Source organism: Lentinula edodes (assembly GCF_021015755.1).
Source record: "Lentinula edodes strain Le(Bin) 0899 ss11 chromosome Unknown C8R40scaffold_26, whole genome shotgun sequence".
Classification (NCBI taxonomy): Eukaryota; Fungi; Basidiomycota; class Agaricomycetes; order Agaricales; family Omphalotaceae; genus Lentinula; species Lentinula edodes.
The window spans coordinates 500,888-522,200 of NW_025764332.1; the positions used below are offsets into that span (position 1 = coordinate 500,888).

Genomic DNA, 21,313 nt, shown 5'->3' on the forward strand with positions numbered 1-21,313 from the left:
CAGTAGCGTACAGGCAGTATTTATATCTACGGAACGGCGCAACAGTGCGGAGCTGTCATGCCCTGACCATAACCAGACCAGCCCCAGCATCAGCCCACACGTTCTCACATTCCCGACTCTCCTTGCACCTCCCCAGGACATCCCTGAGGCAGTACGCACCTCCCCAAGACAGTACCACCACCCCCTGAAAACGTCCGGACAACCATTCCGACACGCGTATGAAGCCCTCCGACACCAGCCCCATTAAGTACCAATCTCGATCGCCTGTCTCTCTCGATTATCTGCCTCATGCTCCCTAGGTTCTGATGTTCCCTTGTTCACTTCCCGTACCTATTTAAGTAGCTCCGCAACGTCCCCAAGCGCCAGCTTGGTATATTTTGAACACACACCCTTTTGCATAGGTCCAGTCCCTGTCCCTTTGTACCTGCTAACCATACGGATTTCTCTTTACTCTCTGTTTCTTTACCTCTGTTTCTCTCTACTTCTGTCTATTGTCTCTCTGATCATCTATACGATCGAATATACGCTTTCACTTCGAGTCTAAGCCTTCCGAGTGAGTCCCCGAGCTCCCTCGAACATTACTAAAGCTCCCCAACGCCTACCCGCCTTGGTAAGCTACCCTTCCCCAAATCTCCCAGAGCTCCCTAGCTACTTCGTAAGCTTCGGGACCTCGATCTAGGTAACGTCGAAGCTACCCCTCACGTCGGACTACGTATTGCTTCTCCGTTACCACCTCCCACACTCGAGGACGTCCATCCTCAAGCTCAGCCCCCAGGGACCTACCCTCCCTGACATATCCCTTCTCGGGAGCTTACACTCTCGAGACCCAGTTGCATATACGACCTACTCGATCCTATATTGACGTTCTAGCGAGTACAACTCCTACTACGCAATACCGTACGGTCCCGCACTCTTCCTTAACCTCCCTACGCCTTAGGGACCTCCCTGGACCTCCTAGGAACCCCCTCAAGGGTCATCATCTCGTCGTTCCAGGCACTACTAGGTCATTCCCGTCCTCGGTCGCGGTTCTCGTAGCTCCCTTCGAGCTCCAGCCTGCTCCTAGCACGCTACAACATAAAACTTCATATACCAAACCTACCCTAAGACCCATTTTGACCCAGGTCTTACAGGAGCGCCAGACTAACTACTAGGAGCTATACGAGTAGTACCTGCAGGGTAGAGTAAAAGACAATAAGAAGAGACTAGGACGAAAGGGTATGTGTAGCGAGAAAGAACAATAAGAAGAGATTACAATAAAGAGTGGATCTTCGGAGTACCAGGCGGCGGAATGGAGGCCCGAGGCATGGACTTGACAGTATCCCCCTCTTAGGCTTGAGCCCTCGAAAGCCGTTAGTGTTGGGCAATACTATTAGTCACCAGAGAGAAAATTTTATATCCCGTTAGCATCGGCAATTATCCTTTTAGTCATCAGGAAAATTTCGTTGGTTCACTGTAAACCGAGTACAATTCAAAGGAGAATTTTCACTGGTCCGTGCGCAGTTTTGCCGTATAAAAGGCCCAGAGTTTTGCCGATAAGGGCCTAAGTCCCTCAAACTTCTAAGTTGAACATGTCTGCTAGCCGTACCACCACCACCACCATTACTTCTTCTGCTACCACCGGACCTTCGAGGTCCCGAACAATGAATCCGCCACCTGCCGACCCTGTAGACGACGACGAGGAGGAGTTGGAAGAGGATGATGATGAGGCCATCCGGCGGGCAGAGGAGAAGGTCCGCAGGATGAAGGCAAGGAAAGTGGCGGCGGCGGCGAAGAAGAAGGCCGAGGAGGAAGCTGCCAAGAAGGCCGCAGAAGAGGCGCGGAGGCGAGAGGAAGTGGCCGCGCGAGAGTTGGAGGAGCGAAGGAGGCTGTTGGCCACTGCGGCGACAGCTAGAAGTCAGAGGGGTACTTCCCCCAGTGAAGTGTCCGCCTCGCCGAGGAGGCCCGTGGTGGAGATCTCGAAGATAAAGAGTAAAGGGAAGGGAAAGGCTAAGGCCCAGGTACGTCACCCATTCCTATAACTAGGTAGCTTGTTTAACTTCTTCCTATTAGCCTGTTGACAAAGACCCGGACGATGGCGACGATGGCAACGACAACGACGGCGACGATGGCGATGACGACGACAATGACAAGGAGCCCTGCAAACAATGCAGGACGAAGAAAATCTCTTGCCAGATGCAGGCTGGTAAGAGAAGCTCGATAATTTGCAAACCCTGTCACGACACCAAAGTTCAGTGCTCGTACTCCGGAAGGCCATCGACGGTGAAACGGGAAGGGGGGTCAAATCCGACCGGCGAGCGCCTGGTGGTCCTTGAGAGCCAGGTAGCTCAGCTACTCGCCGATAACCGGCAACTACGAGATGGTCAGGTAAAGGCCAACACCTACCATCGACACTTCAACCGGAAGTTGGATTGGTTGATCACCGATGCCGCGAGGAGGAGGAGGTCACCCCCGGAGATGCCGGAAGCTGGGCCGTTGGGCTTATCGAGGAAAAGGCGCAGAGTTGTGGATAGCGATGAGGAGGAAGCAAGGGAAGTGGAGAAGGATGGAGAGGAAGAAGAGGAGGAGACGGCGCCGACGGAGAAAGGAAAGGAGAGGAAGGAGTAGCATAGTATACGGACAACGGACATCGGACTTCGGCCCCGTCGGCCCTTTCTTGTACTCTTTCTTGCTTTCTTGTTCCTTCCTACCTATAATCTTTTATCTTGCTTTGTATATAAAAAAATGTTAACGTGATTTTGAAATCGGAAAGCAAATGGGCCGCGAAGCGGCGTAAGAAGTAATTAGTTTGGAAGTATAAGTAGTTTAAGTGTAAATGAGAAATAAGTGAACAGTGAATTGAAGACTAGAATAAACAATTAAGAGAAGGAGATAAACACTCAATTTGCTATCATCGTGTTTACCCTCTAGACGCACAAAGTAAACTTCGGCGGAGCGCGGCGGAAACGGGGAAAGGAACAAAGTGATTTTTTGTGATCAAGGTCCAGGTTTCAAAGGGTATCAAGCGTGGAATGCGGGTACCAGTTCGTCAGCATGTGGTTCATCAGCAGCTACCCAAGAGAATTCATCGTCGGTACCTTCGTAACCGGCCCACCAAATATAGTAACATAGGGGACAATGTTTATACCTTCTGTCCAGCTTGGAATCAAGGATTTTGGCAACGTTGTACTCCTCTTCACCATCAACTTCAATTGGAGGTGGAGGAGATTGAGTACGATTCGGTAACGAGCTTGCCTCGTTTTTGTGTGAAAGAGAAAGGAAGGAATCTAATGGGCACTCCAACCAACCAATCTAATACACAATATGCGAGTTCACTGCTATCAAATTTATTTAATAGCAAGGGGTAGCGTTGGCAAAGGTTCCGCAAAGCTTTGAGAGCTAAGTACGAAGCTTTGATCAATCAATTTGAATCATAAGGATTCGATATATTCCTTTGATCAAGGTAGATTCAGCACTATTTGTGCTTTGGTTTGTATTGATTTGGGTATATCAAGAATTGGGGTTCGAATCAAAGTAAATTAAAACCGAAACACACAGACCCCTACGGAGGGCTAGAACTATGTGCTGGCACAACCACACAGTGTGATTTGCCCTTAAGACCAACGACTGATCCTAAGTTTGAAGAATATCCAACAACTGGATATACTTCTCGCAGTCACAAGGAGCAGAACACAATGTTCCTATACTCACAAGTGCCGGGCCCGAATGGCTGCTAGCGAAGAGGTTTCAGTCTGGCGGGAGTGTGTCTTTCCTTTTTATGGATTAGCACTGCAACGTCGTCCCAAAATCACTTGTATTCCAGATACATCGGATCGCTATTTATACATACAGAATATAGAGTCGCATAGTACAATTAATTTAATACAATAAACGTTCGGAACCGCAAGGAAACTTCTACACTCAGTCAGATACCATTTAATTTGAATCTACATGTCCTTATTTGGTCCATATTAGTTCCAAGATTCTAGTATACCTCCAAACATAGGTAGGTACTTCAATATTCATTTAATTTAATTGTTTTTGGAGGATGACTCAAATGGTGTTCAACTGTCATTGCTGTTCAACACTTACTTCGATCGTTTGTCACCTCGTCCGGAGGCAAATCAGCTCTCCTCGATTCTAATCCTATCAATCTGATTCATCTGGATTAAACTAATTGCTTCTCTCTTTCAACAGACACCCATTGTGCCTATACTCTATCAAGGGAGTTACACATAGTATTCATTTAATTGCATTCTTCAATATTTTCTACGTCAGGACTCTTTGACATTCATTTGATATGTCTTTGGAGCCTCGCAGTACTTCGATCGCTCTTCTAGTCATTTTCCTCAACCATGCAACCTGATTGGTCTATTAGACTAAATTGCAGTCTTTTAGATTAATGCATGATCTCATTCTAGAAGGAGTATTTGATAATTCCTGAGTTCTAGAAAATCATTTCGAGTCAATCCTCGGTTCATGGTCACTTGAGTAAGTTCTTCCAAACTCCTGCCAGTGTACGGTCCAATAAGAATACCCTTGGTATGTCATACGTGAATGGTCATCCTTCAGATGTAGTCCGAGTCTGGTATAATCCTGCTTGACGAACAGGTAGACTGCTATCTGTAGGTAGTATCGGGGATGGGTAAACTGACCAACTTGTGGTAGTATGGGTATATGGTCCCTTCAACTTATGAGACTGATTCAGTATCGACTTTGACTGTCAATCTGGGTCTCAATTACAGTCCTCTTGATACAAATCTATACGTGAAAATGTCACAATTCACAGCATAGACGTCTAGCCAAAATTTAGGCGTGTCATCGGGAAAGGATTCGGCGTAACTGGCTCCAGCTGTGAGACGTGGAAGACCGGGTGAATTCGGCAAAGATAATCCGGGAGCTTGAGCTCGTAAGACAAAGTACCAGGTCGACTGATGACCTTGAAAGGACCAAGATATTTTTCAGAGAATTTTTCAGTAGGACGAGTAGAGCAAACATGCTTAGCAAGAACAAATACTTCAGAGCCAATCGGGAACTCCGGATGCGAGATTCTTTTCCTGTCAGCTTGTTCCTTGTAACGGGATTGAGCTAGAAGGATTTCCTCTCGAAGGAAAACGTGGAGTTCATCGAGGTTGACGACGAAGTCTCTAGCTAGATCAGACTTCATATTGACCTCGGGCCGAACGGTGATGTTTGGGTGGTATCCTTTGTTAGTGAAGAATGGAGTAATACTAGTGGAAGCATTGGGAGCGTTGTTATAGGCGAACTCGGCGATCGGAAGTAAAGGCGACCAGTCATCTTGTTGATAGGAGCAATAGATCCTGATATACTGCTCGAGAGTCTGATTGACACGCTCAGTCTGCCCATTGGCTTCCGGATGATATCCAGAGGTATAATGAAGTTCCATGGAGAGTGCTTTACCGAGAGCCCGGAAAAACACCGAAACAAATTCGGAACCACGATCAGAAGTAACATGATTAGGAACACCATGCTTAGAGAAAACGTGAATAACAAAAAGCTCAGCTAGTTGTTCAGAAGTGATGGTGTCGAAAGTAGGAATAAAAATAGCTTGCTTGGAAGATCGATCCACAACGACTAGAATAGCTGTATAACCATTCGACATTGGCAGTTGCTCAATGAAGTCCATGGAGATGGAATCCCATGGTCGGACCGGAACCGGCAGAGGTTTCAACAAGCCGTAAGGCCGATGACGGCGGGACTTATTGCAACCACAGATAGTGCAGGAAGTGACGTAGTCACGAACGAAATTTCTGACCTTAGGCCAGGTGTATTGACGATGTACAGCTTCTAGAGTGCGGTTCTGGCCGAAATGGCCGGAGAGTGGATGATCATGGAAATAGCGAAGGACTTGAAGGCGAAGGTCGCTGTGATTTGGAACATAAATACGGACATCAAGGCGTAGTAACCCGTCACTATCTAAGCTCCAACGTTCATTGGAAGGATCTTTGGCAAGTTCCAAACCAACGATGGAGCTCGGGTCCTTTGGAAGAGCGAGAATGATAGCTTGATGCAAAGCCTCGATATCCATGACGATAGAGGCTCAGAGCATCGGTCCTTCTAGGAAGGTAGCTCGAAGAGACGCAGTGAGTTGTTCGTTAGTAAAGATAGGACGAAAGTTATGAGGGTTCACTTGGGCGTAGCCGATATCCCCCTCTTTTGGGTAGACATCCCAGCGTCTAGTTATCAAATCAGGTTTCTCGCCGAGTTTCCCCGGTCGGAAGCAAATTACCATGTTGAATTGGTGGAGATACTCTGACCAATGGACCTGTCGACGGGTGAGAATTTTGGTAGTAGAAAAATACTCAAGATTTTTGTGATCGGTGACGACGTCCACCGGATTGCTGGAACCTTCCAGGTAATGGCGCCAAGCTTTGAAAGCTTCAAAGATGGCAAGGAGCTCTTTGTCGTGTGTGTCGTAGTTGAGCTCCGCAGCCTGAAGAGTTCTGGAAAGGAAAGCTAAAGGGTGAATTTCACTGTCAACAGTCTGTATGGAGAGGATCGCCACAATGGCGTAATCGGAAGCGTCAGTTTCCATGATAATCGGACGATTGGGTTCCCAGTGAGCGAGAATAGGCACAGAAGTAAAAGCAATTTTGAGCTTTTCGAAGGCCTCTTGACAATTATTGTCCCAGGTCCAGGGAGCACCCTTCCGGGTGAGCCGAGTCATCGGCACAACGATATCACTATAATTATAAATAAAACGACGATAGAAGTTTGCGAAACCCAAAAAGGACTGAATGTCCTTAACCTTCCTAGGGACAGGCCATTTCAGAATGGTCTGTACTTTCTCTTTGGACATGGTCAATCCGTTAGGAGAAAGAATGTAACCCAAGTACTCAACAGTATCCATATTGAACTCGCATTTGTCAGGATTGGCGTAAAGCCGATGTTTCCATAACCGCCGAAGAACTTCCTTGATGTGTTCTTGGTGTTCCTCCGGCGTGTCGGAGTAGATCAGAATATCGTCGAGATAGACGATGACACAAACATCTAGCATGTCAGAGAAAATGTCATTAACAAAACATTGGAAAGCAGCAGGTGTGTTCGTAAGGCCGAACGGCATAACCTTCCATTTGTAAGAGCCGTAGCGGGTCCGAAAGGTGGTTTTCCATTCGTCACCTTCTGCTATTCTGACTAGATGATAAGCGTGAGCGAGGTCCAATTTGGTGTAGATTTTAGCTCGTTTCAGAGTGTCAAGGAGGTCCGAGATCAATGGCAGGGGATAGCAGTCCTTCTTGGTGATGCAGTTGAGACCGCGGAAGTCCACACAAAGCCAAAGTTTCCTGTCCTTCTTGGGAACGAAGAGTACTGGAGCGCCGTGAGGCGAGGAAGATGGGGTGATGGCGCCAGTGGCCAGTTGTTTGTCAATAAAGTCTTTAAGGGCGACTAACTCCTTTTCAGACAAAGGATAAATTCGACCGAGAGGCGGCGAAGCGCCTTCTTCCAAGTCAATCTTCAGGTCGTAAGGTCTGTGTTCAGGAAGTGCGTCTGCAGCAATCTCGTCAAAGACGTCTGCAAACTCAGCATACTCTGCTGGGATAGAATGAGGAAGTGGAGGGACAGTAGGAGCGGTGGAGGAGCGGTCAGCGGCGCGGGCCGCGACCTCTGAGTGGATAGCACGAAGAAGAATAGGTTCCATACCAGCATCCTTGCAAGCCCTATTAAAGACTGCAGCACTGACGAGTGCAATGTTGACCTCAGGAGTTTCCAGTTGAGCAGCGAATTGAGAGACCGTAAGATAAGAGTAGATGGGTTCAAAAGGGAATTTAGACGAAAGGGGCTTGGCCCATAATGTCTGAGAGCAGGAGCGAGAGCGAAGTGAGTCCCCAGGAGGGGTCTCCAGAATTGTTGGTAAAACTGACGGCGAAGGTTCCAGTAGCGGAACAGCGACCTTTGCATCAACGGTGTTGGTGGCAGAAGGCACAGACGTCTGTGGAGAATCAAAGTGTGAAGTGTTACGGAACGTAATGTTTCGAGATGCCCAGTCAATCAACGGATTGTAGCGGGATAAGAAACTGTAACCTAATACTGCTTTACAAGATGAATCTAAATGAGTAACATAAAAGGGCAATAGAAGCAGCTTGCCAGAAGGGAACCGAACGGCGATGTTCACCATATCAGTAATGGGTTTAGAAGATAATGAACCATCAAAAAGACAAAGATTAACAGGAGAGATTTTGGTCGTAGGAATGGAATTTTGAGAAACATAACAAGTATCGATGAAAGAGTCAGTAGAACCAGAATCAACAAGAGTAGGAAATTTGAGAAGAGCAGAGATAGGTTTGGCCGGCGCGGCCGAATTGGATAAAGGAAATTCAGTAGTTAAAGATATTACAAGAGATTGTTCAATGGAAGAAAGAGCGGACACGTTGAGATATAATTCCCCAGGTGAGGTACGAACCTGATCAATGCAGCTCCCATTTCGTACCGGGGAACAAGAGCTGCAGACTAGTTTTCCGATTCCTCTTCAACAACCTCAATGGTTGCTTCGGGGGTTTCTTCAACCTCGGCAGCACGGCCCTTCGACTCTCGGGCCTTACGCTTATTGCAGTCAGCAATCTGATGCTTACCACCGCAGAAGAGACAAAGATTGTTCTTCATCCTTCTTTCCTTCTCGGAGGGAAGGACTTTCCCATCTGCACCAAGATGGTTGAACGCAGGGCGCTGACCGCCGGATTGGCCGGAATTCGAAGAGTTCTGGGGCTTACCATTGTTGTTAGGCTTACCACCAGAGAAGGGTTTAGGCTTCGGCGTGAACGGCACCGAAGAGCCAGATGGCTGAGAGTTGTTTTGCGGGTTAGTAGAACCAGTCTTAAAGTCCGGGGAACCCTTCTTTGGGTTCCGAGCAACAAAAGGCTTACCAGCCTCACGCTTTCTAGTTTCCTCGCGTTTCCAATAATGATTGTCAATACGAAGAACCTCCTGACGATAATCGGCGAGCGTCGCCGGTTCGGGCAAACACGCCATTTCGTCCTTGATGTGTTCAGCTAGGCCTCGTCCATAAGCCCATTTCAGGGCGGCAGAATCCCAGTTGGTGCTAGCAGCCAGGGTGTTGAACCGGATGTTGTACTTCCGGATATTCTCGGTTTCCTTCATCTTCAGATTACCGAGAGAATCTTCGGCCTCGCCTTGGGCGTCATAAACACCGAAATTGTCCTGTAGCTCCTTTACAAGGGCCTTGAAGGACGACGTCCAGGCCGGCAGCAAGTCGAGATCCGGATCGAGGATATCAGGGACAAACCATTCTTTGGCTGACCCACTGAGATAGGAAAGGGTGTAGTTCACTTTCTGTTGGTCGGTGAAATACTTTGGACGGTCATTGAAGACCAGGGCGAGATTGACGAAGAACGTCTTAAGTTTTCAGGGGTCCGAACCGTCGAATACCTCTGGCTCCTTGACCTTGCTCTTAGATTCAGAGTTGTCAGAGGGACGGCTGAGAGCGGTGAGAATGGTACCAAGGGTCTCAATGGAGCCCTTGAACCCCGAGAGGAGTTCCAACATAGCACGTTGCTCATTGGGGATGTCAGGAGAGATAGGAGAACGGGGTCCACCAGGTCCACCAGGACCGCCGGGACCACCAGGACCACCAGGCTCACCACGCGGTAAACCGCCGGAATCGTCATCCAGGTCGTCATGATTGTTGTCGGCGCCCAGATCGTCGGGGTCAACAGGAGGGTCTTGATCATCGTGATCACCAGTGTCCAAATCGAAGTGAGGAGGTGGGTCACGAGGAGATTCTGAAGCAGCACGACGTTGAGGGTGTTTTCCCGTACGACGAGCTATGGCTTGGAGGATGGGAGACTCAATTCGAGTAGTAGACTGGCCCCGAGCCGGAGCGACCACAGGGGGTTGTCCATGGCGAGGAGTCAAGACTTGGACAGGTTGTCCGTCGCTGGTATACAGAGTACTGTATTCGAATTGTTGTTCTTCTTCCATGGCTTCAGGAAGAGTCGACATAGTAGGAACTGTGGCTGGACTGAAACCGCGATTTCGGCAATGTGGTTGACCAATGGCAGAAATAGAGTTGGAAAATGGAGCAAATGATTGGGCTGTGGTGAAGAAAGTATTTTCTTCGGAGTTAGCTCTAGATTGAGCTCGGGTTTTCGGAGGCATAAAAAATGATATGTCAGTACGACGTTAACGGATTGAGTTTAATTATACTGTTAAGATCATGTACACCGTGTAACCGTGCCAGAGGCCACAAGGTGTATAAATACGGGAGGTCGAGTGGGACAGTGGTGAAGTTATTAACAACACCGCCGTTACGCCGTTAGTCCCCGGAGATCGAGAGTATAAAAGGGAGGAGCTGAGTAGCAGCCAAGTCGGAGCGGCGGTAACGCCGGTGACGAGGAGCGAACCAAAGAACGTTTAAGTCCTAAGGTCGAGTAGAACATACTTCAAGGTGTTGAGCCTGAAGACTTAGAGAAGAGCTAAGTTGGGAAGGGAGATCTAAGTTGATAATTAAACTGAGGAACTACAGTAGCGTACAGGCAGTATTTACATCTACGGAACGGCGCCGCGGTGCGGAGCGCCAGACTAACTACTAGGAGCTATACGGGTAGTACCTGCAGGGTAGAGTAAAAGACAATAAGAAGAGACTAGAACGAAAGGGTATGTGTAGCAAGAAAGAACAATAAGAAGAGATTACAATAAAGAGTGGATCTTCGGAGTACCGGGCGGTGGAATGGAGGCCCAAGGCATGGACTTGACAGTGGCAAAGTCTTGGTTTAAAAACAGGGCGGTAGCTCCACAATCTACCATGGCTGCAGTTGTTATACTATGATTCCTTCCTCTTAGTCTCGCATGAATTCAGAAGTGTGGGGAAATGGAGTTTAATTCCCGGATCAACGATATTGCACATGATGGGTGCGAGTCATACAAAGAAGTAGCGAACATAACAAACTGATTACGGGGTACTCTTGGTGCAGCCGAGGCGGGTACCCTCTTTAAAAACCCTGTTGAAAGCCAGAGGACGAGGAGGACATAGCATTAGCACGATCAAGTAATTCCCTTATTTGACCAATCTGGTTAGAAAAGTCCTGGTTAGGGGGACTCGGAGTAGCAGGTACAGTAGCAGGAGCAGATGTTGGGGTCGAGGAAGCAATCTGGATGGATTCATTTGGGAACAGAGAGAATGGCGCGGGTCCCATAGCGCATATCTGCTGGCATCGGCCTCGGTCTTGTCCGAGTCTCATAAACTTGTCTTGGCAGACTGCTTCCAGATGTCCTCGGCGTCCGCAGTAATGGCAGGTGGTTTCTTGGTGTGGGCAGTTTTGCTTGACATGACCTTGGGCACCACAGCTGAAGCATCATCCTCGCATGTGAGCTAGGAATGCCTCCCTAGTATTCCCATTACTAGTGTGGGTTGCATCAATGTCCATAGCGTGGGGGTCAGCAGGAGTAGTATGAGCGGTATGTGTGGGAGCGTGTCCAGAGTTTCGGCCAGTCATGCTGGGGTCGTGCATGTAGATGTCCACTGATATGGCTCGTTTGATTGCCTCCTTCAGAGTTGGAGCAAGTCCTTGGGCGATGTTTACAATGATGAGATTTTGTCAGATCTCCGGAAGTAGGGCAGTGAAGAAGCGTTCCCGTAAATCAATGTCAGACATTCCAGTCCGATCCCCAATATCCTTAAACTTTTGAGCAAATTCCGCGACTGTCTGACCTTTACCTTGCTTGAGATTTTTGATCTCGCTGTGAGCTTCCATGCCCGGGTCTACTGACTCAAAGCGTTGAACAAACTCTTTCAGGAACTCTTCCCAATCTCCTCCAAAGGGGGGATGTTCCGCATTGAAATGTAGCAAATGCGGGGTTGCCCAGTCACCCGCACTTTCAGTGAAGAACCCTAGGGCTGACTTGATAAGCTTTGCCTGACTCTTGGTGAGATCAGGTTGTTCCAATGCCCAGTTCTGGAACTGAGCCATGAAGCGACACGCCTCAGCACTATCTTTACACTTGAAAACCTCGGGTTTGTTCATGCTTGACTTGGAGGATGAACGTTCCTCCATAGCTGTAGCAAGGTTAGCTACTTGTCTGATAAGCTGAGCCATGAGATCCTCAGTGGAGGTATTTGGGGCAGGCGGGACAGGAGTCGACATGATGGGAGTAGGCAATCGGGGTTGGGGAATTGGCAGGAAGGTTATATTGCTCACAGTGAGTGGCTCTCGGATTGAGTTGGGAAGGGCGTTGGGGCAAGGTTGAGACTGGCAATCGCGCCAACTATCGTCGTTGTTGTGGGCGTGAGCTTGGTCTCTGGGGTCAAGTGCGTGTGGGAGCGCGGAGCAGTCTATACTGGCAGCAGGTGTTTCAGAATCGGGCGGGACTGGGGAAGACGTTGGACTGGGCTCTCGAACTGATGACTGAGATGAACTGGATGATTGTATTGTTCTGACCTCGTCTCTGCCTACTGAATGCTACTGTACTCCTACGAACAAATAGATAACAACACGAACTAGATAAGATACCAGATTAGATATCAGACTCCTAGAGCCCCTGCTCCAACGTGGTGTCTATGGATCCTGCAAGGACAACCTTATCGGTAGGCTGTCAGTGGAGTAATGGATCTTGACCTAATGTCACGAAGCGGCAGAGACGGAGTGACTAGCGGAGCAGGAAAGCGGAGTGACTAAGCAAGGCAGTGAGGCGGAGTGACTAAGCAGGTCAGTGAGGCGGAGCGACTAAGCGGAGCGGAGGCAAACTGGTCCCAGATAATGACAGAGATATATGGGACCAGGCTGTGGAGGGTTGGCTATATATACATAATCCGGTCTGCAAGAAACAACAATGTAATACTGTACAGTTCAGGGGCAAGGAAGGTGGTGGAAGCCGGTAGAAAGAGAAGATGGGTCAGGTGGATCAGTAATCGATGGGGGTTTGACAGTGATGGGATGATGTATCGTACAAGTAAAGGCGTCGAGACGGTGAGAAGAGGAAAATGATAGGGGCTGCATACTTTATGACAAGAATGAAATTGAGAAATCAAACTAATACTCACAAAACGTGGAGGCATCAGCCTTGAGACCCTCGATCTCACGATTCCTTCTAAGTGCCCTAGGGGGCACCACTGGTGCTTTAGTGACCAGAGGAGGAAAGAGAGTTTCAGAAGTATTGGAAGGGGGGACGGTTGATGGATTCTCGGAAAGAACGCCTTGACCGTGTAGTGAGGCAAAGGGATCTAGATCCCTGGAAGGCACCAAACGCATGATGGCGCTTCCCTCGCGAAAACGCAAACAAAACGGAATGGGAATGGCGGGGAATTGTTCAAGATTGAGGACGCCCTGTGAATCCAATTAATAAGATAAAAAGGATGGGAGAAAAAGATGTACTTACTGAACCAGGAGAACGGTGTTCAGGGGGAATTCCCCATTGCTGCTCTAAATCATCCCTCAAGAAGGCAGGGAGACTGTGAGACAAGTGCTCAGCAGTGAGAATGATATGTTCCGCAAACAAGGGACAATTCGCTCGGCCCATCCAGAAGTCGTGAAGATAAAGCTAAAAAGAAGGAGGTATTAAATGAAAATCAGAAACGAAAGAGGAAGTGAAAGACGCACCAAGAAAGGTGCCGCCTCCTCAAAAACGTTATATATTCCCTTGGATTCTGTTGGAGCTAGATTTTCAAGTAAAACTTGTAACGTTCGAACGGCCATTTGGGCCGAACAGAACAAGTCCAGGCCTGATGCTACGGACAAGGGACGTGAAGTCCCAATAGAAAAACAAAAAGGGACCAGTGCGCGAGGATAAGAGAATGCTGGAAAAGTGCTGGACCCGTCGTAATCCGGAGTATGTTGAGGACTCAAGAGCGGAGGAAGATAATCGCCAGCTTGAAGATGCCGAAAGACTGGGCTATTGAAAAACAATGGTAGCATAGACTTGATTTGAGTGCTCGCTAAAAGGACTTGCGCCTCTAATAAAGAGGTTGGTAAACGCGTGGAAGAGGCTGAAGCTCGAGTTTGACTCGAGGTTGAAGCCATTTTGAATTAATGAGATGAGAGAAGAAAGTAAAAGGGAAGAAAACGGACTTCAACAAAAAATTGTTGAACCTCATGCCCAAAACCAAATAAATGTACACACTGATTCAGTGTGTACGTCAGAGCAGCTCTCCGTGAAATGGAAGCTCGTTCTGTGACTAGATGATGAAAAGATTGTGAAATAAAATTTCAAAATGTGATACGAATACCAAAAAAGTATTCAATTCAAATTGAGCACTAAACTGTTATGATTTGTAGCAGGCGTGTGAATAAATGGATAAGATAAGCACTAGAAACCCATTTGAGGGCATCCAAATTGATTGGAAAGCACAGAGAAGTAGAGATCCAAACCCAGTGAATTACATTAAAAGGAGATATAGTCTTGTCGAATCAATCTAATAACAGATTGGGTATTCTTTCCCTGTACAAAACTACGAATGACCAAGGACGGTCAAATTCTTTAGTTTGGGGGGGATGACACGCCTAAATTTTGGCTAGACGTCTATGCTGTGAATTGTGACATTTTCACGTATAGATTTGTATCGAGAGGACTGTAATTGAGACCCAGATTGACAGTCAAAGTCAATACTGAATCAGTCTAATAAGTTGAAGGGACCATATACCCATACTACCACAAGTTGGTTAGTTTACCCATCCCCGATACTACCTTCGGATAGCAGTCTACCTGTTTGTCAAGCAGGATTATACCAGACTCGGACTACATCCGAAGGATGACCATTCATGTGTGACATACCAAGGGTATTCTTATTGGACCTTACACTGGCAGGAGTTTGGAAGAACTTACTCAAGTGACCATGAGCCGAGGATTGACTCGAAATGACTTTCTAGAACTCAGGAATTATCAAATACTCCTTCTAGAATGAGATCATGCATTAATCTAAAAGACTGCAATTTAGTCTAATAGACCAATCAGGTTGCATGGTTGAGGAAAATGACTAGAAGAGCGATCGAAGTACTGCGAGGCTCCAAAGACATATCAAATGAATGTCAAAGAGTCCTGACGTAGAAAATATTGAAGAATGCAATTAAATGAATACTATGTGTAACTCCCTTGATAGAGTATAGGCACAATGGGTGTCTATTGAAAGAGAGAAGCAATTAGTTTAATCCAGATGAATCAGATTGATAGGATTAGAATCGAGGAGAGCTGATTTGCCTCCGGACGAGGTGACAAACGATCGAAGTAAGTGTTGAACAGCAATGACAGTTGAACACCATTTGAGTCATCCTCCAAAAACAATTAAATTAAATGAATATTGAAGTACCTACCTATGTTTGGAGGTATACTAGAATCTTGGAACCAATATGGACCAAATAAGGACATGTAGATTCAAATTAAATGGTATCTGACTGAGTGTAGAAGTTTCCTTGCGGTTCCGAATGTTTATTGTATTAAATTAATTGTACTATGCGACTCTATATTCTGTATGTATAAATAGCGATCCGATGTATCTGGAATACAAGTGATTTTGGGACGACGTTGCAGTGCTAATCCATAAAAAGGAAAGACACACTCCCGCCAGACTGAAACCTCTTCGCTAGCAGCCATTCGGGCCCGGCACTTGTGAGTATAGGAACGTTGTGTTCTGCTCCTTGTGACTGCGAGAAGTATATCCAGTTGTTGGGTATTCTTCGAACTTAGGATCAGTCGTTGGTCTTAAGGGCAAATCACGCTGTGTAGTTGTGCCAGCACATAGTTCTAGCCCTCTGCAGGGGTCTGTGTGTTTCGGTTTTAATTTACTTTGATTCAAACCCCCAATTCTTGATATACCTATATCAATATAAGCAAAGCACAAATCGTGCTGAATCTACCTTAATCAAAGGAATATATCGAATCCTTAGAACGATTCAAATTGATTGATCAAAGCTTCTTACTTAGCTCTCAAAGCTTTGCAGAACCTTTGCCAACGCTACCCCTTGCTATTAAATAAATTTGATAGCAGTGAACTTGCATATTGTGTATTAGATTGGTTGGTTGGAGTGCCCATTAGATTCCTTTCTTTCTCCTTCACACAAAAACGAGGCAAGCTCGTTATTGGGGTTGGGGAATTGGCAAGAAGGTGATATTTTCTACAGTAGTTGGGTTCTGAACTGAATTGGAAAGCGCGTGGGGGCAAGGCTGAGAGTCACAGTGGTACCAGCTATCACCGATATTGTGGGCGTGGTGCTGATCTCTGGGGTCAAGTGTGTGTTGGAGAGCAGAGCAGTCTGTTGTAGTAGTATGATCAGAAAGATCTGCGGGTGTAGAAGACGTGATATATGCGGATCCTGCAAGGACAACCTTATTGGTAGGCTGTCAGTGCAGTAATGGATCTTGACCTAATGTCACGAAGCGGCAGAGGTGGAGCGACTAACAAAGCAGGAAAGCGGAATGACTAAGCGGAGCGGTGAGGTGGAGCAACTGGGCAAGACAACAAGGCGGAGCGACTAAGCAGAACGAAGGCAGGCTGGTCCCAGATAATGACAGAGATATATTGAGTATCGTAGTCATAGGTAATAATAAGTAAGCACATACCTGGTCCCAGTGACAGAGAGGTCAAGATAAGGGACCAGGCTGTAAGGGACTGGCTTTATATACATAATCCGATCTGCGAGAAATGACAATGTAATACTGTACAGTTTAGGAACCAGGAAGGTGGCGGAAGCCCATAGAAGGAGAAGGGTAACAGGTGGATCAGTAATCAATGGGATTTGACAGTGATGTAATCGTACAAGTAAGGGCGTCGAGACAGTGAGAAAAGGAAAATGATAGGGGCTACATACTTCATGACAGATGGGGGTGGGTTTCATTGCCCAAGCAAACTGTTCTTATTTTATCCAAGGCTTCCGCTGCAGTGCAATGTCAGTATTTTTTTATACCTCTAATGTACTATATCTTACCAGCTTTGCTTGCATTGTAATCTTTGTCCATTTTTCTGCGCTATAGATAGATGGGGCCTAAATTACAAATAGTTGCTCGCTCTGTTGCTTATCTTTTGCTCAATATTTTATCTGCTTCTTCAGCGCCCCTTCTCTGTAGATGACCAGCTGTCACTTTCAATACAAATGTGATCCACTTGCATGCTGCTTGGTCCGGTTGCTGTATTTCCGATACTTTCGATCTTTTCATGCTTCTGCAAATGCTCTTTATGACTTTGCTTTTCCTTGTGTCACCTGCTCAACTTTTCCTGTACCCAATTGCTTATATTCTTGCACCTTCCGATCCTCTTAACTTAAGCATTTTTGACCCATCAACTTGTGCTTTTTGATTCGCTTGCTTTGCCGCTGCCTTTGTGTCTATCATTTTGTGATTGTCAATTTCTCATTTTCTCTAGTCCATCTCTCTTGCGCACCATTGGTATTACCTCGAAAAATCCTCATTCCATGGTTCCCAAGTCTTTGAGTGGTGGTGTAACTACTGCTTCTGATGTTGACAGTGCTGGTGACTCTTTTGAGGCCCATGCTTATAAGGATTTGCCTGCCATTGCAGGTGAAGATGGTGATGAATCTTATATTGAATGGTCTGTGTCTCCACCTCCTCGGGCTCCTTTACCCCTTGAGTCTCTGTGCGTAGCTTCCCATGACCCAAGCCTTGCCTTCCTCTTATCCCCTTTCTACAGTAGTGGTGAACCTTGTGCATCAGATGGCAATGGTGAAATCTCCCACTGCCGTTCTGTATCACCTATGTTTGTGCTTTCTTTATGTCTATTCTTATTTTGTTTAATTTTCTTCTCAGTTCTTCACCCAAGGAATTTGTACCTGTTTTGGATGATAGACTTTATTCTAACCGCCTTCACATGGGCACCCCTGAACAACACCATCCTTCATCGCCAAGATCTTATAGGTGCGTATTTTCAATTTTTGTTCTATTTCTATTGTCAATCTTAGGTTTTTAGCCCAATCGACATATCTGATGACGACTTTCCTGTGCTTCCCTCCTCTGAAACTCATGCAATCAAGTCTCCTAAGCCTTTTGTGCAATCTAAGCACATTTTGGGAAAAGCCCGGTTTGTGACCAATTCCTTACTGTTCATTTCCTCTTAATTCCAACATATTTTCTTTGTAGTCTATTGGCAGTGCCCAATTCCTCGCCTCCTACTGCTCGCTCTGTGGGAATAGATGCGGCTCCTCCTCAGGACTTGGCTTCCATTGTGATCAACGGTTGCACTTACTACGCTTCAGATGATCCACTGTTCAAAAAGATTGTTTTGCCTCCCACACTAGGGCACGAGGATTCTGCTGATGAGTCCATTAGTGGCTCTCTTGATTTGTGCTACCCACCAGAGGATGTCCCCGACCCTGTGACTGCACCACCTCGACCCCTCCATGACACATCTGAAGATTATGACGACATGGACATTGATTTACCTGAAGATTCCGCAGCGTACCTGCCCTGCGCACGCCCTCTCCTGATTTGCCTGCTAATCCTATGGATGGTTGGTCGCCCATGAAATCAACGGCTGCTTCTTCCGGTGGCAAGCCTCATGGTGCAGCGTATTCCTTTTCCCAAAATGCCAAACTCCACCTGCGTATTCCCTTCCAAATCTGCACGCTCTGTGTCTCCTCTTAAAGGCTCTTTTGGAGTGTCTCCTCCTCCCCCGCGTTCTTCAACATTTTCCCCTTCTCATTCCGTTTCTGGTATATCCACTGCAAATACTTCTCCATTGAAGAATTCTACCCATGGGTCGGTTTCTTTAAGATCCAAAGCCTCTGAAAGCAATCACTTTCATCCGTTCAACCGATACACTCCCAGTGACTCTTCTTCAATTGTGATTCCTGGTTCTTGTCCTACCAAATCCCCGTCAAGGCTGTCTGCAGTGGGCAAAAAGTACCGAGATGATATCATCAATCAGGCTCTCAGTAACATTGCTTCGTGTCAAGTCCACGCCTCGGGCCTCCATTCCGCCGCTCGGTACTCCGAAGATCCACTGTTTATTGTAATCTCACTCTTATTGTTCTTTCTCGCTACACATACCTTTTCGTTCTAGTCCCTCCTTATTGTCTTTTACTTTACCCTGCAGGTACTACCCGTATAGCTCCTAGTAGTTAGTCTGGCGCTCCGCACCGCGGCGCCGTTCCGTAGATGTAAATACTGCCTGTACGCTACTGTAGTTCCTCAGTTTAATTATCAACTTAGATCTCCCTTCCCAACTTAGCTCTTCTCTAAGTCCTCAGGCTCAACACCTTGAAGTATGTTCTACTCGACCTTAGGACTTAAACGTTCTTTGGTTCGCTCCTCGTCACCGGCGTTACCGCCGCTCCGACTTGGCTGCTACTCAGCTCCTCCCTTTTATACTCTCGATCTCCGGGGACTAACGGCGTAACGGCGGTGTTGTTAATAACTTCACCACTGTCCCACTCGACCTCCCGTATTTATACACCTTGTGGCCTCTGGCACGGTTACACGGTGTACATGATCTTAACAGTATAATTAAACTCAATCCGTTAACGTCGTACTGACATATCATTTTTTATGCCTCCGAAAACCCGAGCTCAATCTAGAGCTAACTCCGAAGAAAATACTTTCTTCACCACAGCCCAATCATTTGCTCCATTTTCCAACTCTATTTCTGCCATTGGTCAACCACATTGCCGAAATCGCGGTTTCAGTCCAGCCACAGTTCCTACTATGTCGACTCTTCCTGAAGCCATGGAAGAAGAACAACAATTCGAATACAGTACTCTGTATACCAGCGACGGACAACCTGTCCAAGTCTTGACTCCTCGCCATGGACAACCCCCTGTGGTCGCTCCGGCTCGGGGCCAGTCTACTACTCGAATTGAGTCTCCCATCCTCCAAGCCATAGCTCGTCGTACGGGAAAACACCCTCAACGTCGTGCTGCTTCAGAATCTCCTCGTGACCCACCTCCTCACTTCGATTTGGACACTGGTGATCACGATGATCAAGACCCTCCTGTTGACCCCGACGATCTGGGCGCCGACAACAATCATGACGACCTGGATGACGATTCCGGCGGTTTACCGCGTGGTGAGCCTGGTGGTCCTGGTGGTCCCGGCGGTCCTGGTGGACCTGGTGGACCCCGTTCTCCTATCTCTCCTGACATCCCCAATGAGCAACGTGCTATGTTGGAACTCCTCTCGGGGTTCAAGGGCTCCATTGAGACCCTTGGTACCATTCTCACCGCTCTCAGCCGTCCCTCTGACAACTCTGAATCTAAGAGCAAGGTCAAGGAGCCAGAGGTATTCGACGGTTCGGACCCCTGAAAACTTAAGACGTTCTTCGTCAATCTCGCCCTGGTCTTCAATGACCGTCCAAAGTATTTCACCGACCAACAGAAAGTGAACTACACCCTTTCCTATCTCAGTGGGTCAGCCAAAGAATGGTTTGTCCCTGATATCCTCGATCCGGATCTCGACTTGCTGCCGGCCTGGACGTCGTCCTTCAAGGCCCTTGTAAAGGAGCTACAGGACAATTTCGGTGTTTATGACGCCCAAGGCGAGGCCGAAGATTCTCTCGGTAATCTGAAGATGAAGGAAACCGAGAATATCCGGAAGTACAACATCCGGTTCAACACCCTGGCTGCTAGCACCAACTGGGATTCTGCCGCCCTGAAATGGGCTTATGGACGAGGCCTAGCTGAACACATCAAGGACGAAATGGCGTGTTTGCCCGAACCGGCGACGCTCGCCGATTATCGTCAGGAGGTTCTTCGTATTGACAATCATTATTGGAAACGCGAGGAAACTAGAAAGCGTGAGGCTGGTAAGCCTTTTGTTGCTCGGAACCCAAAGAAGGGTTCCCCGGACTTTAAGACTGGTTCTACTAACCCGCAAAACAACTCTCAGCCATCTGGCTCTTCGGTGCCGTTCACGCCGAAGCCTAAACCCTTCTCTGGTGGTAAGCCTAACAACAATGGTAAGCCCCAGAACTCTTCGAATTCCGGCCAATCCGGCGGTCAGCGCCCTGCGTTCAACCATCTTGGTGCAGATGGGAAAGTCCTTCCCTCCGAGAAGGAAAGAAGGATGAAGAACAATCTTTGTCTCTTCTGCGGTGGTAAGCATCAGATTGCTGACTGCAATAAGCGTAAGGCCCGAGAGTCGAAGGGCCGTGCTGCCGAGGTTGAAGAAACCCCCGAAGCAACCATTGAGGTTGTTGAAGAGGAATCGGAAAACTAGTCTGCAGCTCTTGTTCCCCGGTACGAAATGGGAGCTGCATTGATCAGGTTCGTACCTCACCTGGGGAATTATATCTCAACGTGTCCGCTCTTTCTTCCATTGAACAATCTCTTGTAATATCTTTAACTACTGAATTTCCTTTATCCAATTCGGCCGCGCCGGCCAAACCTATCTCTGCTCTTCTCAAATTTCCTACTCTTGTTGATTCTGG

General features: G+C 47.4%; 1 protein-coding gene across 1 annotated transcript; it reads left to right on the plus strand.

The window, feature by feature from the left end:
* Positions 1–17,092: 17,092 nt before the first annotated feature.
* On the plus strand, positions 17,093–18,415 carry C8R40DRAFT_1071033 (uncharacterized protein; the record flags this gene model as incomplete). The annotated part of the gene is made up of 5 exons (XM_046226294.1): positions 17,093–17,154; positions 17,300–17,530; positions 17,701–17,808; positions 17,861–17,971; positions 18,031–18,415. 5 exons carry the CDS (start codon positions 17,093–17,095, stop codon positions 18,413–18,415), a joined length of 897 nt encoding a protein of 298 aa, XP_046084562.1.
* Between the last annotated feature and the right edge of the window lie 2,898 nt (positions 18,416–21,313).